The sequence below is a fragment of the Rhipicephalus microplus genome, chromosome X (assembly GCF_043290135.1).
Source record: "Rhipicephalus microplus isolate Deutch F79 chromosome X, USDA_Rmic, whole genome shotgun sequence".
Lineage (NCBI taxonomy): Eukaryota > Metazoa > Arthropoda > Arachnida > Ixodida > Ixodidae > Rhipicephalus > Rhipicephalus microplus.
In genome coordinates, this window is record NC_134710.1 from 225,998,671 (window position 1) to 226,017,771 (window position 19,101).

At 46.0% G+C, this 19,101-nt stretch overlaps 1 protein-coding gene across 4 annotated transcripts in view; it reads left to right on the forward strand.

The window, feature by feature from the left end:
- Window positions 1-19,101, forward strand: part of LOC119187507 (stomatin-like protein 1) — a 77,497-nt gene that overhangs the window by 21,674 nt on the left and 36,722 nt on the right. For all 4 annotated transcript variants that reach the window (XM_075878716.1, XM_075878717.1, XM_037435642.2 and 1 more), the window contains exon 6: window positions 8,838-8,893. In XM_075878716.1, the coding sequence (XP_075734831.1) occupies window positions 8,838-8,893 (56 nt within the window). The remainder of the gene's footprint in view (window positions 1-8,837; window positions 8,894-19,101) is intronic.

A 19,101-nucleotide genomic window follows, 5' to 3' on the forward strand; every position in this document is an offset into this window, starting at 1 on the left:
GCTTTATTATGTGCACAAAAAACACTATATTTTGATATCAAAGTTGTAGTAACTCCGGAACTACTATAGCTATCAAACAAATAATTGCAGTTATGAAATCAGCACTGCAAGCTTTACTAACACGTAAAATTTCAAGGAGCTGGGTTATGAAATAAAAAAAAACCTTTTTCGAGTAGCATCTCCCCTTAAAGTTGCGACGCGGTGAGCGTTCCCACTAACCCTAGCCACACCTAAGGTTGGCGAGGAGTACGGCCGTTAGACGTAGCCAAGGGCTCGGTCAGATGCGGCAGCTACTGGATCATCCTCCGTACGTCGCAGTCGACTACCAGGCTCTGAAAATGCCTTCCACCATAACCGTGGAGGGAATGGAAGTAAGCGCGGAGATCTTCGACGGACCAAGATGGGCCACCGCCATGGGACGCCGAAGACAGACGACTCCGCCGAACGAAAAGCTGGCCACTGGGACGGTCGAGCACAACAGTCAACCGAAGCACCCGAGGGGCTTCAAAAAGAGTCAATCGACACTACACCGTGTGGTATCCGCTTCCAGGCTACCCCGTCTACCCAAGGACCAGATCAAGGTAATTATGACAAACAGAGGAGGATAGGACGTAGCCAGAGTCGACCTCGTTCTGCTGGCGAGAACCGTCATCATGGCCGCCCAGATCACCGACGAACAAGCACGGGAGGACACAATCTGCCCCAACAATATGCAAAACATCATTGTTATTTCTACGCTACACCAAAATAATGCTACATCATACAAGAACGTGCAGAAACTGCACACAAACCAGGACTCGTTCTAAGTTGCTGCATACGTGGCCGCGCCCGATAATACATGCAAGGATGTCTTCAAGAACGTCGACCTCTCCCTTCACGACGCAACGCTCAAACGCCCGATTGTGCACGACCGAAATCCCACTGCCATCGAGGCAAGACGCATCAAAAAGACCAAAGTCGTCGCAATCCTCTTTGTTGGGTTGCGCGTTCCGAGCACAGTGATGTGCGGAACCGCCATGATTCTCTGCTTGCTCTACAAGCGACAAGTCGATGTTTGCAGAACGTGCGGAGGAGTCGGCCATCGCGCCGATGTTTGTCGGAACACAAACGCAACGAGCAAGAAATGTCGCAGCTGCGGTGAAACGCTACAAGAAGACGGCGTACATCACTCTGAGCCAAAATGCAAGCTTTGCAATGGCATTCAGCCCACCGGAGATCGCGAATGCAAAAGACGCTTCCACATTCGATACATAGTGAGAAGGAGAAGAAGACGCAGAAAGCAAGAGTGACAAGCACAACAACATCAAGACGCACCATCTGTCACATTCAAGGAACCCTGCTACAACCAGGTGCCGGGACGGGAAATCGCCTCGAGCGTCCATCACTGTTCTCCATTCAAGGGGAGATCCCGATCCAGAAGGCTTTTTCGATCCAGGGGGCGTTCTCGTTCCGGAAGGCGCCCCTCAACCCTGTCGGGATTCGACAACCGCCTGTCATCTCGGTAGTGCTCCAGATCCCAATCGAGAACGAGACCAGCAGCCACGCAGCAGCGGCAGCAGCCAAACAATGGTTCCTGGGCCAGCAGGGTTGAAGGTGCATCACGAAGCACAAGTAGCCAGCCCAAAGGTAAGGCACAGCCAGAGCATGCTCCCAATTCTCGTATTCGAGCGCTTGAACAAGAAAACAGGGACCTCAAGAAGCAGCTTGAAGAGCTCCGGGCCTCAATAGCTAGAATAGAGAGCTGCCACGGAATTAACCTGTCAAGCTCATCGGCACCACTGACAACACGCTTACAACAAACGATCCACAATACACACAAATTTAAAGCCGTAGACAGCGACACGACGGAGGAGATCGTGATGGTCTCGAGCGATAAAAGCCCCACTCACAAATGCAGAGTCCGCGAACACTAAACTCAACGACAAAATGAATACGTTGGCGAACATGCTTGCCAAGTTTATGGAAACCTTTAAGACTTGCACTGACAAAGCTGACCAGAGGTTCGCGAGTCTGGAAGAGATGGTAGCCAACCCACCTATGGTGGCTGCTCCTCAGAACCTAAGCGTTGACAAACCAGTGGTTACGGCAAGCGTGCCGAGCATAACTTCTAGAGCTAGAGTCGGACCAGTCAAAGCACGCAATCTCGCGGAGGTAACGAGCCACGACACACACAAGCAACCAAGCCAAAATGGCCGCTGACTGTAACGAGATTAAGATCTGGCAGTGGAACTGTAACTTACTTCAGAAACGCAAAGCACCACTAACAGAACTATTGCTAGCCCGTAAAAAAAAATCTGCATATAAAATTGCTACAGGAATGTAGAGAAAGCAAAACTACTAAAAGCATTGGCATACAGGGTAGACAGGCCGACCCTGCACCCCGAGCAGAACATGACGCGAGGAGTGGCTACCTTTATCCGGAAAGACATAATGTTCGCTAAAAGGGACGTCCCCGTATACAAAAAAGGGCTGGAAACGGTTTTGGTGGACATCTTACCTCACAGGGCTGTTAAAAGAAGCATCTTTGTGCTCAATGTTTGCAGTCCTCCATCAGATAAGAAAAGAAATTTCAATAGACTGCTTACCTCGGCGGTAAAATTGGCGGGTGACAATCCGCTCATAGTAGCAGGCGATTTTAACGCCAGGAGCACCGAGTGGGGATACTTAAAAAGTGAGGGCAAAGGCACCAAGTTAGCAGAAAGCGCGAATGCGCTGGACCTGCAGCTGATAAACAACCTTGCTCTCCCTTCAAGAAGTAATTCGGTACAGCGGGACACAATGCCGGACTTAACCTTCACCAAGAACGCCAGAGCTACCTGGGATAACCTCGCCGAAGACCTAGGTAGCGACCACTGCATCCTGAAAATTACCATTGAGAATGAGGCGAAAGCGCCAAGAAAATTCAAAATCACAGACTGGGACCAGTTCTGTCAACTGGACTCGCACTCTCCCCCACTAAATCCACTCTAAAGCTCTTTCACCCTCGACGAAATTCGGATGAAGAGGAGCAGCAAGTATTGCTTAAAGCTGAGAACAACCAAACTATACCGCAAGTATATACGATCAAGGTACTAGGGCTAATGTTAAGCGCCAAGGAGGGCCACAACAAGGAAGCACTCAAGCGCCTTGAAAAAAGCACAAACAATTTTGCTAGAGGCATTGCTAGAATCGCCAACAAGAGAGCAGGCCTCTTAGAAGACAACATCATGAAGGCGTATCACCCCTTTCTCTTAAGTCACGTAGCATACGCCCTCCCGTTCCTGAAACTTACAAAGGCTGAAATAAAAAAGATCGACTCCATGCTTCGCAAGAGACTGAAAACGGCACTCGGCCTGCCCAATAGCACGAGCAACGAGAAACTCAAGCAACTCGGTCTCCACAACAAAGCCGAAGAAATTTTTGAGGCTCAGAGAGTGGCACAGATCACACGCCTGTCGTTGACGCAGGCGGGCCATCTCATCCTACGAGATGCAGGCATTTGCCTAATTTTTCAACCAGAGAAAAAAACACAACTTGGTAATGGCGTGAGGAAACACATTAGGGTTGAGCCAATCACCCACAACATTCACCCAAGGTTCAACAAAGGGTGAAGGAAGGACAGAGTGAGGGCGCTCATTAACAAGGCAAAAAAAACACAACACGCACGCACTATTCGTAGATGCCGCCCGGTACTACGGCAGGGAGGCGTTTACCATAGCGGTCGTTGATATAGACGGAAACCTCATAAAAGCGGCGACCATCCAAACAAGCCATGTCCACGAAGCAGAAAAAATGACGATCGCGCTAGCCTTGCAGAGCTGCCAAGCCTACTCCACAATATACACAGACTCCAAGACGGCGGCACGAACGTTTGCGGCTGGCCTAGGAGCTAGAAGCACTGGAAAATTCACCGTCAACGCAATAAGAGAGTACGAGAGCAAAGAAACCCTTGTTAGAAAAGAGAAAGCTCAAATCTACGTATCCTGGTTCCCAGCCTACATAAGACAGTTACTGGGACTCGACCACTGCAATCCCAACAAAGAGGTCAACCGCCTGGCGCGTGAGCTCACACGTCGCGCCCCGGACAGCGACCCTTCGATGAGTGAGCGGTACGAGAATCTCTGCAGCCAGGACAAAGCACTCACATACCACGAGATCACTTCACACTACCGGGGACAAAGACGTGCCTTCCCAGCACCGCACCCAAAACTTAACAAAGCACAAGCTCCAACTCTAAGAAGATTGCAAACATGTACGTACATAACACCATTCACCTTACAGAGAGTCGACCCCGACACACCACCTACATGCTTCCTTTGCAATCATCCCTATTGCAATTTCGAACACATGCTTTGGCTATCCCCTACCCACAGCGCAGCACAACTGAACACCCAAGAGGCTTGGCAATAAGCCCTCAAGAGCAACGAATACAAGCAGCAACTACAGGCGGTCCAGAGGGCTCGGGACATCGCTGAAAGCCTTCCGCTGCCAGCGCCATCTTGGGCGGAGCCTCCAGGTTGAACTAAGGGTCGGGATGTCTCTTTTTCAGCCTTCTCAGGATATGTTTAAATAAAGTCAATCTCTCTATCTCTTATGACAGAGTGAACTTCATCTCCTTGGTCCTGAATCCCCCAGTGTTTCTCCCCCGCTTTTTAACTTGCTGCCTCAGTCAGTGGCGCTCTTCGTGACCTTGCATGCTTGACATCTCCCCTGCATGTGAGCTCTCAAACTTTGTTAAGCAGCTAAGACGATAAGGGAACTTCACCACTTCATCACTACATGAAATGTATTTAGCATTCCTGCAGCAGCCTGTCTGCATTTCCATCTGCAGTCTCCCTCAGAGGTGCTGTTTTCAGCAGCACACATTTTCAGTCCCTTTCTCGACAATGTACGACCTTGGTTTAAGTGCTTATCAACAATTTTAGATGCAAAGCAGCTCTTTTACCAGTCTGTGTAATGCTGTTCCTCCGCCCCGGGGCGGTGCCAAGGAGGCCACGCCTTCTTTCGCAGTGTGCACACGTGATGTCACTCTCTCTCTAGCCTGTCGCCGCTCCCTGCGTGTCATCTCTCTCGCTTCACCCTCTCAACTGCTCGCCACACTCGAGCCCACTCCTCACGTGGGCATCATAATCTCACTCGCACCATCTCTCTCCATCTGTCGGCGAGAAGAAGCCCCGGGTAGGCATTGCGCTCATGTCTAGCCCGGCCGTAGTCCCACAGCACCAACAATGTGGAAGCACGTCACTTCTTGCCACGCGATCATGCCGAGGGGCTGGACACCGCCGGGGCATGCTTCCCGCTAGTGTGTGCGTACCACTCCCGGCCGTCACCGGCGTCACCGGCGTTGTGGGTTAGCGAAGTCGATCGCAATCGCAAATGGCGGCTTTGCGCCTGAAACACCGACAAAGCGTGAGCTAGAGAAGCCGAACGCAAGCATCAGCAGTGGAAGACCAACGTAACCGACGAGGTGCGAGTCAAGAATGCCGATCGCGTTCGAGAATAAAGACGATGCGCGGGCAACGCTGATGAGACGCTAGTCGAGGAAGCCAAGCACAAGCGTCTTGAACGTGTCCCTCCTCCTGTGTCTTTGTTTTTCAAACAAATGTTTACTCCAGTACTACACCGAGTTTCGCTTCAAACCATTTTTCTAGCACCCGCATCGACGCCTGTTTCAACCAGGTCAACACCGTGCGCACTGCTGCTGCTTCGCATCCCATCAGGGTTCTCTTCGGGGAGATGCTCTATAGTGTTTTCCTTTTGGTTGAGCTCCTTCTGTGATTTAGATTAAGGCACCTCTTGGTAGCGATTGTTGATTACAATATTTGTCGTAATTGTTCTGATTTCTTGCCTCCCTTTCTCTCTGGACCATGCTAGGCTTCCCGTACACATTGCAATGTTTCCGTGTTGGTTATACCTCTTTCTGCATAGAATTTTTTTCATACGAATTTGATCGTCACCAATGATAGCATCATACTCCCTTATTGATCCACCTTCATAATTTTCTCTTACTACACCTTAAAACCACTGCCACTCTTAAAACAATGTTGTAAATACGTATTAGTTGACCGGTCTCGGATTGTGTCGAAGAGGCAGGCCTTTTTAGGTGCATTGTGGCATGGGTAACCTCGAAAGTTGATCTGTCACTGTTTTAAATGGATTGTGCTATCAAATTTAGAGGCTATAACAAGCCTCTTGTGGTTTTCCTCTGTATGCAATGTCACTCCACACCAATGGTCGGACACAGCAAATGTTTAAAATATATTTTAATTCACTTTTGAAGTGTACCTTGTTACGAAAAAGAGAGGGTTTTGCCAGTCTTCTTGGGTAGCCTGTTGCGAGAGCCAATGCTGAAAAGGGAGCATCCAGGCTGTGGCAAGACAAAAGGCGGCCAGAAGAAAACAAAGCAAAACATTTCTATTTACAATGTATGTATAGAACGTGGACGAGGAAGCCTTCGATGCTATATTCGCCGGCCTTTTATAGGCGCCGAGACCCTCGAGGAGGAGAATGCACTACCTCTGTTGGGGCGCGCCCAGTGTCTTTGGTGGACACACCCAGTGTCCATGACGGACGCTAACAGTGTCTCTGCAAAGGACGCCAGCACATAACAACCTGAATGCTCATTCTGCCAACCGAAGCCCATCGCAAGCGCATCCAGTATTGACGTAGCTATGTAGGAAGGGCTATGGAGGTTGTACTGACGTCACACCACATCTGTAGTGATCGTAGGCGTGCACAGGTTTCCCCTTCAGAGGGGACAAAGGTTTATCGCAGCACCCTCCCTATTATGTCAATGTATGAGGCAGACTTAGCCCTCCCTCCAAAGTCACAGTGCCCCCTCCTTATTAAATAAATGTGGAGGGCTAAATTTGCAACCCCCTCCTCTAAGGTGAGTGTAGAAGTAACCACCCCTTTACCCCCCCCCCCCTTGCTCACGACTATAGTAGGGAAGTGAGTGACGTCCGAACCTCCGCCACGTACGTATTGGCAAAGCATCATGGCTGCTGCAGCTTGCCGTGACAACTGTTGACGCATTTGTTTTGCAGGTGCTTGTGTGGCATAGGTGCGCAAAAGCAGACAATAATCAATGGGATGTGCGTCACATTCTTATATGGTCACGCGACCAAGCCACCTACACTTCTTCGGGGCTGCCCAACTCGACGCCCAAAAACTGTCCCCATTAAAAAGGCGATATTAAATTATTAAGCAAGAATAAAAGAATCTTGGGGCATGCATTGCACTTTCTGGAGCTATAAAAAACGCTTGCAGCAAAGAACGCACATGTTACAAATATAGTGGCACCACCCCTTTAATGTGACAAAAGGTGAGCCCAGTACACACTATGTCTACGCTATCAGTGAATAGACTCTGTGGTACTCGGTCAGGAATTGGTTGCAACTACATTTCAACCATTTTTACAAGAACTAAGGTCTGCATTTTAATATGAGAGCTTTATATGGATTGTTCAAAAGCACTCAGTGGTGTGGGTTATAAAAAAAACTGGAAAAGAAAAAGTCACACTAAGGTAAAGGAGAAAATTAATCACAATGTGAAGGGGTAAAGTTAGAGGTGAGAGGTAAAGGAGTTTAAACGAGAGTAGTGTGGTTGATTATTTTAGCCGTGTGTGGCAGTGCAGCATCACTTTCAATGACCTACTGGGTTCCATTAATCACATCACCAAATATGTCTCCTCTGCATAAAAGAAACTAGGAGAATTGATCGAAGGGCCTGTTTTGTTAGCATAGCCATCTGAAGTCAAGGAAGGCACAGGTGAATGTAACTTATAGTTTTAATTCATGTACAGTTATTATGAGATAAAAGGAAAAAATGTGGACAGTAAGAGTTCTTGCTGCCAGGGGAATTCAAATTCACAAATTCCACATTATGGGTGCAGTGCACTACCAATTGTGCTGTTGTGGCAGCTGCTCCCCTGTATATTTTATTAGGTATTCATTTATGTGTATATGATTTAACTCTTAGAGAAATAACTTGTGCCACTTGTTACCATAGCAGTGAATGTGAAAAATACTTTATGTCTGGAAAGCAACTGATTACTAAGCACTCATATGCTATTTACAGCAAAGCCTTTAGATAGCAATACTCCTAAATTAACTGTGAAAAGTGCTCTGAAATTTACCGCATTGTACAGTTACTATAAAGTAATTTGACATCTTTGTGCTATTGCAGTGGCAACTGTCTCGTGGTATGTTTCATGAAAAATTTGTTGTTGTTTTTTTCAGTGCAAATGCCTGTAGGTTGATAGTTCATAGAGCCAACCAAAAAGTGTCACATTAAATCTTTCAGGTAATAACCTCATTTGTCAAGAGTTCAGAATAACTTATTTCATGAATAAATAATTAAATATTTTGTACAGGCACGCACCTCTTGTAAAACTTGCCGCCACGGTGGCTCATTGGTTACAGTGCTCGGCTTCTAACCTGAAAGTTGTGGGTTTGTTCTCTATTGTGGTTACCCTATTTCAGTGAAAGCGAAATGCTAATTGGTTAGGCTTTACTATAGCATCTCTCATAGGCCGAGTTGCTTCGAGATGTTAAAACCCCATTAACCAGCCAACCAATTTGATAACGAAATTTGAGAAAAGTTAGACCCTTTGATGCATTGAAAAAAAAAAAGCATTTTAAAGCTTATAAAATTTATCAGTTCTTTCAACCTTTGTTCTAAAGACTTATATGTAACATTTTATATTATGACCGAACCAAGTTTAATTTCAAATGTTGAAGTTCAGATAACTGCAATGTTTGTTCATTCAAATTGTGAAGAAAAAAAATTTTGCAAAGTGCTGTAACATGTATTGAGTACATTTTTTTTCTTATTTCGTCTTTTTTTATTTTTTATAGACCAAGCTGAACGAAACAATCCTTCCATGGGGTCTGGAGGTCATCAAGGTTACTCTGTAAGTGTGCTTTACTCTATTCGTTTGTGAGATGTGAAGTTGATCTCGTATATATCGAACTCAAAGGGTATCGCAAAATAGTTCGATATATCGATAATTTGGAATACAATATATGCATATTTAAGTCCTAAATTTGAACATTTGAGGCTTCAGAAATCGTTACAGGAGCCAGCACAACGATTCACATACAGTGTAATGAAAAACAAGGTGCGAACTGCAAGTTACTGCACTTTATTTCACATGAAAATATTCCGTAAACTTGTCTTGCATCTTGCACGCCGTCAAGTTCCAGTCATCATCAATGTCAATGAAGCTTTTCAAATAAGCCAATTTAGCTCCTTCGGTTACAACAACGTTGATTGACGCAGAACACCGATGAAAGCTTTGTAGCACGGCAAAAAGGTTGGTTAGCAGCGGCAGCGAAGGCATTGGCACATTCATAACCGCATGGCTACACTACCATGGCACCGGCAACGGCAGCCAAAATCTTAGCATCAATGCAGTCAGAAACAGCCACGTCGTCATCGGTACTAATGAAGTTGTTCACTTTTTAAGATGGTGCCCGAAAATGCTGATAAGTCACACAATTCACTGAGGCACCGTACGCTGTTGTCAGTGGTCATTACACACCTGAAGTCGTCACCTGGCCCGCAAGAAGCGTTTATGACGGTGTTTTGCTTGACATCGCTCTGAGCGCCAGTCATAATTTTTTCGCTACATGAGGGTCAACGTTCAGTTCAATTCCTGAATGAGCATTTATGAGGAACAAGGCAAGAATAAACAAGACCACAAGCTGCAAAAGACACAATGTCGAGTTCGCCCGATTTCCCACTGTATACATGTTGGCAACATCGATGTCACTTGTGGCTTTATAACTGGCAGCCACTGCCTCCAGTGGCTTTGATGCGAGAAGATAAAAAAAAGCCTCGCCTCTGACACGCGTTTTATCACCAAAACACTAAAATTACGTCACAAGGTTTCACATCTCGAAGGCCATGCTTTTCAGGCTCTCATGCCACTTTGCGCTAACAAACAAGCAAAGGACTGCGAATATTGCAATTAGATTGCCAAATCACTTCGCATTCTAATTTCGGTGTCCTCAGCGGAAAACACTATGCCGACGCGCTAAGACCTACAGGTCAGATGTACTAGCAAGTGCCTGCAACGAACCAGATCAGCGCGCTGGAATAAAACCGTTTTTTTGTCACCTGCACGCGAAAAAGGATCGGAACTTTGTAGAACGCCGCTGAAAATTGATCAATATTTGCTAGAAAAAATGCACTTCTTGGGCTTCAGCGCTGCGCAGCGTTCCATATAGCAGATATTCTGTTGTGCGGGAGTTCGATATACGGGGGCACTGGTGCCATACTTTTGCATGGGAAAATCAAGGAGTGTTCTCATTTGTTCGATATAGCCAATATTTCGATATATCCAAGTTTGATATATCCAGGATCGATTGTATTATTATTATAATTGCTGTTACTACCACTACTACTACTACTACTACTACTACTACTACCACCACCACCTGTACAGAATAATTGAGTGATCATTGAGTGCATGCTGGTTCATGATGATAAGTTTTATCTACAACACACGGCAAAGTCTAACCATAACATCTATCCTAAAAAATTAAACATACAATTTTTATGTGTGAGGAGTCTTCTTAATGTGTATTATCACGTGGAAGAAGCATAGACTCACACCATGGGTCAAAAATTATCCATTGCTCAACGTGCTGGGGTTTCAAAGGCCCACCCATTATGAAGCACTCAAGCATAATTAAGTAATTATTATGCCCAGGTTGTGTTGGGGCTAGTTTTCCTCAATGCTTTTAGTCTCCATATAATCTGCTGCCAGCCTTGTTCTAATTTCGGTAATATATCTGCAGATGCGAGTTTGAAAATGCTCCCTCTATTTCACCTCAGGATCAGCCGACACTAATTATTAAAAAAAAAAACTGGAATGTAACATTCATGTAACGACACGTTTCAATGTTCGAAGTGTAACTGGAACGCGTTCCTTTCGCATTGAGACTGTCACACTGTGAATTTGATGTCTGGAGCTATGGCTGCTGATTTTGCCAACCAAGCACTACTGCTGAAATTTTCAAGTCTGAAATGCAGGCAAAAGCCATTGCCTAACTGCAGCACTTTGCCAGGTTATGGCCCTCTGTTGTACACTTGTTCAGTGCATTACATGAACACAGAATTGTCGACACACATGGATGCCAGTGCCACCACTGTTTTATGCTGTGCACATGTGCCATTTCCAGGTTCACTGAAGAGAGCAACCTTTTCTTAAAAATTGGGAAGAGCAAGCTGCATGTGATATATTTTTTGGCAAGGTCGATCTACTTTCTTTTTCTCTCAACTTCACTGATAATGGCCAGCTTCACAAGAACAGTAAAGGACCCTGACAGCGAAAGTTTTGTTTGTGGCTTTCTTACGGTAACTTGCAGCTTTATGTCAGGTAATGCCAAAATTAAATTGTATATGCTCTAACGCTTTGTATATTTAATGCTAGCATTGTTAATTCAGAATGATTTTGCATTAGTTCAATATGCCTGCCTAAATATTATAAGAAATAAGCGCCCTACAGTGGGGCAGCACTTGAGACTACGTGCACTCAAGCTTCGGTTACGCTGAACGGGCTGTTTTCAAATAGAGGTACCCACGGGCAGTGAAGAATGAAACATTGTGGGTGCTTTGAGCTTGTTCTCTTCAGAAAAACGAAGAACGTTCCTGGTGTAAGCGACCAAAACCACCTTGAGAAAAATAACAGAGTGTGAGAGGTGATGAACAATAGTCCTCGCCGGGAGCCAGTTGAGGTATTTTGTGCACCCCACAAATGTTCTCCGACATCCAAAATACTTGCTTGACCTCTTCAACGTCAGACTGGGACCCCTGTCAACGTCAAACCACTGAGAATGTCAGTTAGACCTGAATACTCGGATGAGCACCTACCCTTACTTTAAAACCAAATTTAAGTATCTTATAGTCAACATTTGTCACTAATAATCTGTTGAAAGTGCCTCCACATGCAGGACTATCAAGTACACTCAAACCTCATTATAACGTAACGGGATATAATGAAATACAGTGGACTCCCCATAAACGAAACTCGGTTAAATGAAAATGCCTCATTAATGGAACTAAATGGGCCCATATGGCTGGATTTCTATGTGTTGCGCAGTAAAAGTCATCGGTTAATCGAAACAGTGCTTATTGGTCACCTATAGTTAAACAGCACAAACTCTAAACACAGCATAAACTCGCTCATGCCAAAGGTAGTCTCACAACCATGGCAACATCTCAAGATCAAGACAAGCCAATCCAGTAGGCACTCTCGCTTGTGGCTGTGGGAGCCGAATTAAACTGGTAGGTGTTCTGTGGCCGAGTCGGCGAGTCAATTGTGCGTTGGGCCTATTTGTGCGGCTAAGTGCGGTGGATTATGGTGTTATTTTAGCGCGATGGAAAGGAAGGGGCCACACCATGCACTCTCGCTTGAAAAAAAGCTGCAAATTCTTCAGAAGCTCGATCGAAGCGGCCTGCTCAAGGTGGAGGTGGCGAAAAAATACATCCCAAAATCGACGCTGTCGGGGATGTGGAAAGACAGAGAAACGATTGAAGTCACTGTTAAGAACAGGACCTTTACATCTAAACGAATGCGGATGCGGGTGACGCCTTATGAACAACTAGAAAAAGTTTTTTTTTCTGTGGTTCAAGCATCTACGAAGTTCCAATTTACTTATAAGGGACCGATTCCCGAGCAGAAAGCTCGAGAGATCGTTATGCAAATGGGTGTTAAGAGCTTCATCCTAAGCGACGAATGGCTCTGCCGCTTCAAAACACGCCATGGCCTAGTCTTCAAAGCAATCTCAGGTGAGAATGGTGCAGTCAACAGGGGCGGCTTAAGGAAATTTTGATAAGCTTTGAGCCACAAGACGTCTTCACCGTCGACGAGATTGGTCTTTTTTTATAAGGTGCTTCCATCAAAGACTCTCACTTTCTAAGGTGAAGCCTGTAGTGGAAGAAAACGCAGTAAAGATCGCATCACTGTGCTGGTGGGAGCAAACATGGCAGGAGATGAGAAATATAAGCTGTTGGTAATAAGAAAATAAATGCACCCATGTTGTTTTAAAGGAGTTCGACACTTGCGTACCATGAGAATAGAAGAGCGTGGATGACCATGGCCATTTTCGAAAACTGGCTCCGGGAGGAAGACGCAAGATTTACGAAGCAAGGCAGGAAGGTTGTCTTAATCGTGGATAATTGCCCATCAACGGTCAGGTTCAGGGACTCGAAGTTATCACTCTGGAGTTCTTGCCAGCCAATGCAATGGCAGTGCTCCAGCCAATTGATCAAGGGGTTATTCAGAACATTAAAGTTCATTACCGCAGACAATTGCTCCATCAAAGGCTGGTTAGAGCAGACAGCGGGAAATTCTACAACATAGATTTATGGGCAGCCATCCACATTTTGGCTTGTGCCTGAAAGCTAGTGAAGGCAACAACAATACACAGATGCTTTCACCATGCTGGCTTTCAAGTTCAAGAAAGCAGTACCTAATGAAGAAGAAAGCCCTGCTGATGCCGACATTGAGACAGTATTCTGTCAGGTCGTGCCCCCTGCCCCTTTCACGCTGCAGGATTTCGAATCAATTGATGAAAATGTTTGTACCTTTCATGAAGAGACTGTCAAAGAAATGATTGCCGAAGTGCAAGATGAGAATCAACCTTCCAGCGATCAATGTGGTGACAATACTGCTAGTGCAGTGGTGCCACCAGATCGATCAGCTAAAGAGGCTGTTGAACTTTTGCAGCGCTATTTTGAGCATGAGGCTTGTCCAGAATTTTTAGCTAGTTTGTCAGGCATGGGTGTGTATATTGCGAAAAAAGCAACTTGAGCTTGCCAAACAAACCACTCTTCACTCCTTTTTTTCTCCTACTCATCCTCATGAGTAAGGTGAGTTTTGTGCAATTTGAATAAAGGTCTTGGGTCACTAAATAAGTGTACTTTGCTTAAATAAAACTTCTGATAAATGAAACAGCCTCGCAGGGGTGTCTGTGAAAGCAGGCGTTTGTTGTGTAGTGACACCACGTACCCGAGCTAACGGGGGGTTTCGACCTCTCCCATGCCTAGCCGTGCGTGGCTGAGCCGTGTCCGGGGAAAAGGGGATCCTGGGGGTTGAGCCGACGCTGGGTATTTGGACCTTTCAGGCCCCCCGGCAGAGGCAACACACCCCTTTGGCCCCGGCTTCACGTAGACAGCACCCCTGGGCTGACCCACCCAGGGGAAATCGGCAGTCGCCTTTTCCTATACCCCTCTTCGATCTTTTTCTTTCCTGTCCTCTTTCTCATTTGTCCTGTTTTCTAATTTCTTCTGTTACTTCCCCGATTTCATAGGCGGCTTTGGTTAACCTTGTGCAACTAGCCAACCTTGGCCTACGCGCATTAGGTTATTGTAGTGGTGTACGGCTGGCGTCTGCATGTTTCGCGTTTCACGAATCTTGCAGTGTCCCTTCGTTGGGCTCTGTGGTGGGTGGCTGCCATCATTACTGAATTATATTCCCCTATCATGCATAGAACCTTTCCACTCCTTAATGATCGTGCCGCTTCAAAGCGGGTACGCACCGAAGAATTTTCCTTTTTCAGCCAACCCAAAGAAGTATTCTCTCGCTACCATGTCATACACAGTGAGAAGCCCAACAAAACAGCCAGGACAGTGTCCCCATTCATAGTACCGTGGTCACTGACAGCCACAATAGGTGATGGCTGTATAGTCACAAAAATGGCTAGTGGTGACCTTCTTTTAGAACTCCGTGACAGAAAACAATTTGACAAACTAAAGTACCTTGCAACATTCGGCGACATTCCCATCAGCGTAACACCCCATCAATCCATGAACTCCGCACGTGGAGTTGTTTCCGACACAGACCTCGTTGACCTGAAGGAGGCTGAACTCCTTGAGGGCTGGAAAGAACAGAATGTGACCAATGTGAAGCGAATCTTCATCCGAAGGAATAATCGAAACCCCCACGAAACACTTGGTACTGACCTTTGCCACCAGTGAACTACCACAAACAATAGAAACTGGCTATACTAAGACACCGATCAGACCCTAAATACCAAACCCCCGCCGATGTTACCATTGTCAAAGGTTCGGCCATGGCTCTCAGAGCTGTCGTGGTCAACCTGCTTGTGCCAAATGTGGTGCCCAAGGCCGTGTCTCTGACAAATGTAATGAAACCCCACATTGTGTATACTGTGACGAAGACCACGCGTCATATTCATGTTCTTGTCCACAGTGGAAAAAAGAAAAAGACATTATTACACTGAAGATCCGTGAAAACATCTTCAAGGAATCATGCCGAAGGTGTTCGGCTTTTCATACACAACTTACGCTGATGCGGCGCGTCAGGAGGCAGTGTCGCATCACCCTCCACCACTACCTAGGCCCACGCAAAGTAAGCCATCGGGTGTGGCGGACGCCCCCGTGGTGGAAGCAGCCAAGCCTGCTCCACCTACCAAGCCAGAGGCTCAGGCGACTCCAGGGTCGTCGGGTCTACCGACCATTTCTCACCAGGCGAGGTCACAAATACGCAACAGCAGTTCGTGTACGCAGGCGTCCAGTGCTTCATATGAGGCAATGGACACAAACACGGTACCTCAGGTGCTGGAAGTGCGGTGTGGCTCCCTGGAGCGCGCTAAGAAAACCAACAAACCAATAACAGGGTCTGACGACGGCCCTGCTACTTAAGTTACAACTTCCCACTTGAACAGCCACTTCAATTTCGTAAACACAGCACCACTTTCTATCCAATATGGAAACACAGATTATACAATGGAATGTCAGAAGCCTTCTTGCAAACCTCGACAATGTCCTAGAACTTCTAAGCAAACACTTACCAAAAGTGCTGTGTGTACAGGAAACACACTTAAAATCTAAACACACCAACTTTCTACGCAGTTACATCATTTTCCGGAAGGACCGTGGTGATGCCGTGGCATCATCTGGAGGTGTAGCTGTTATAGTTAAGCAAGATTTAGCATGTAAACACTTAAAACTCCCAACGTCTCTTGAGGCAGTGGCTGTTCCAGTGGTGCTTCTAAGCAAACTGGTCACAATTTGCTCTATATACGTACCTCCACATTTTCAACTACACAAACATGAATTCCAGACCTTGATAGATGAACTTCCCGAACTCTATCTTGTTCTAGGGGACTTTAATGCACATAGCAGGTTATGGGGCGACTCTCGTTGTGACACCCGAGGTCGGCTGATCGAACAGTTTCAGCGCGTGTCTTCTGAATTGAAAAGAACCAACTTATTATAACCTCGCTAATAATATCTATTCCTCCATAGACCTAAGCATAGTATCTCCATCGCTTGTGCCTCTACTTCACTGGAAAGTAATCACTAATCCCTACAGAAGTGAGCATTTTGCCGTAGTTTTGAGCACATCTACATCAACTGAATGCACGCCACAGGTTCCCAAATGGCTATTAAGCAAAGTCGACTGGGAACAGTTCTATACCATCGCTCATTTAAGTTGGCGCGACATATGCACTTTAAACATAGATGCGGCTCTCAACTACTTCATAGCGCTTGTGATTGATGCAGCAACAAAATTCATTCCACAAATGAATGGACACCCTGGAAAACGACGTGTGTCATGATGGAACTCTGAGTGCCGAAATGTGCGCAAGCAGCAAAACAAAGCATGGAGGTTGCTTCGGAACTCACCGACAGCCGAAGATCTTCACATATTTAATAAAATGAAGTTTCAGTCCAGGAGAACGCGGCGGCAGGCCAGAAGAGAAAGCTGGCAGAAATTTTTATCAGGGATCAATTCATATACACAGGAGGCAAAAGTCTGGAACATGGTTGGTAGGGTAGCAGGAAGACAAGCACACACACTCCCACTTGTAAACACACAGGGTGACACTTTGGAAGATCAGGCGAACTTCCTCGGGGCACACTTCGAGCGGGTGTCCAGCTCGTTGCACTATACCGACGCTTTCCAAAAATACAGAACAAAAATAGAAAAGGAAGACTCAAACACAAATGTACGAGATACGAGGAGTATAACCAAGCTTTCAGCTTAGCTGAGCTACAAACATCACTGAACTCCTGCAGTGATTCCGCTCCAGGCTCTGACCGTGTGGTTTACGCAGTGTTAAAAAACCTACCAATCGAAACGCAAAAAACCTTACTTTGTTTGTACAATGCTATCCGGCTTTTTGGCACTGTCCCTACTTCCTGGAAAGAGGCTATTGTTATTCCCATCTTGAAACAGGGCAAGGACTCTTCTTCAGTTTCGAGTTATAGGCCTATCGCGCTTACAAGCTGCTAATGCAAACTTCTCGAAAAAATGATAAACTGCCGACTTGTACATTTCTTTGAAACGAACAATTTGCTCGACCCATTTCAGTGCGGATTTCCAGAGGGTAGATCCACCACCGACCACCTTGTTCGTATCGAGGCACAGATCATAAATGCTTTCGTTGATAAGCAATACTTTCTCTCTGTGTTCCTCGATATCGAAAAGGCATATGATACAACATGGCGCTTTGGAATACTAAGAGACTTGTCCCACCTTGGCGTGCGTGGCAGACTGCTTACTATAATCGAAAGTTACCTGTCAAACCGGACATTCCGAGTTCGAGTAGGCAGCGTCCTTTCCCAAACATTTGTCCAAGAAACAGGCATTCCGCAAGGGGGTGTACTTAGTTGCACACTTTTTATCATCAAAATTAATTCTTTGCACTTGTCCATCCCTCGCAATATGTTTTATTGTACATATGTCGATGACGTCCAGCTTGTCTTTAGAGCTTGCAATCTGGCCATGTGTGAGCGCCAGGTTCAGTTTGGTTTGAACAAAGTCTCAAATTGGGCTGAAGAAAACGGGTTCTGACTGAATGCACAGAAAAGCACATTTGTCTTGTTCTCCAGGAAGAGAGGCATTCATCCTGAACCCGATATTCAACTGCATGGGCAACGTCTTTCCGTTAATACCGAACACAAATTCTTAGGCCTAATCTTGGACACCAAGCTAACCTTCATACCACACATCAAATATTTAAAAAACAAGTGCATAAAGCTGTGAACGTTCTAAAAGTGTTGTCTCGCACTACGTGGGGAAGCGATAAGAAGTGTAATGAATTTGTATGAAAGCCTCGTATGTACCCGCCTAGACTGTGGGGCAATAGCATATCAGTCTGCGACGCATACTTCTCTTAAAATGCTTGACCCTGTTGATCATCTAGGCATCCGTCTCTCCACGAATGCTTTTCGCGCTAGCCCCGTGGAGAGCCTGTACGTGGAATCCAACGAATGGTCGCTCCACCTACAGAGATGTTACATGTCTTTTAAATATTATCTTAACGTAAATGCAGACAAGGATCACCCATCACATTCCACAGTTAATGACATGTCAAGCCTTGCTGTGTTTGAGAAACGGCCTTCTATGAGACAGCCTAATCACTCCATGTGAGGGGCCTAGCGAAGGAAACCAGTGTGCCACTTGAACACCGTTTGATGGCTTCTGCAGTATGCCTGCCACTGTGGCAGTGGCAGGCGATAGATTGCGACGTTTCTTTCTTGGAGGTTACGAAGCATGCACCAATTGCACATATCCAGACATACTTTCTAGAACTACAACAGAAATACTTATGTCCTGAGTTCTTCACGGATGCTTCAAAGTCCGATACTTCTGTCTTGTATGCAGCCATTGGCCCATCCTTTTCGGTAGCCGGCGTTCTGCACTCTGATTCAAGCATTTTCACCGACGAAGCTTATGCGATACTCGTGGCCGTCAAACACATTAAACAAATAAAAAACTACAGAAGGCAATATTATATACAGATTCTCTCACCGTAGTAAAAGCTCTGAAAACTCTTAAAAAGCACAAGAACCCTGTCCTTGTCTCGCTTTATTCGCTCTTATGCACAATCTACTCATCTAAGCAGCATGTTGTAGTCTGCTGGGTGCCAGGACACCACGAAATTCAAGGCAACGTTCTGGTGAACCAGCTAGCTAGATCTGCCAACAAAACCGCTTCTAATACATCGATACCAGTTCCTGCACTCGACTTGAAACCTTTTCTAAAACGAAGGCTCAGGGGCTACTGGCAGAGCACATGGAACACACACACAGGTAATAAACTGCATGTCATCAAGCCGTAACTTGGTCATTGGCCGCCAG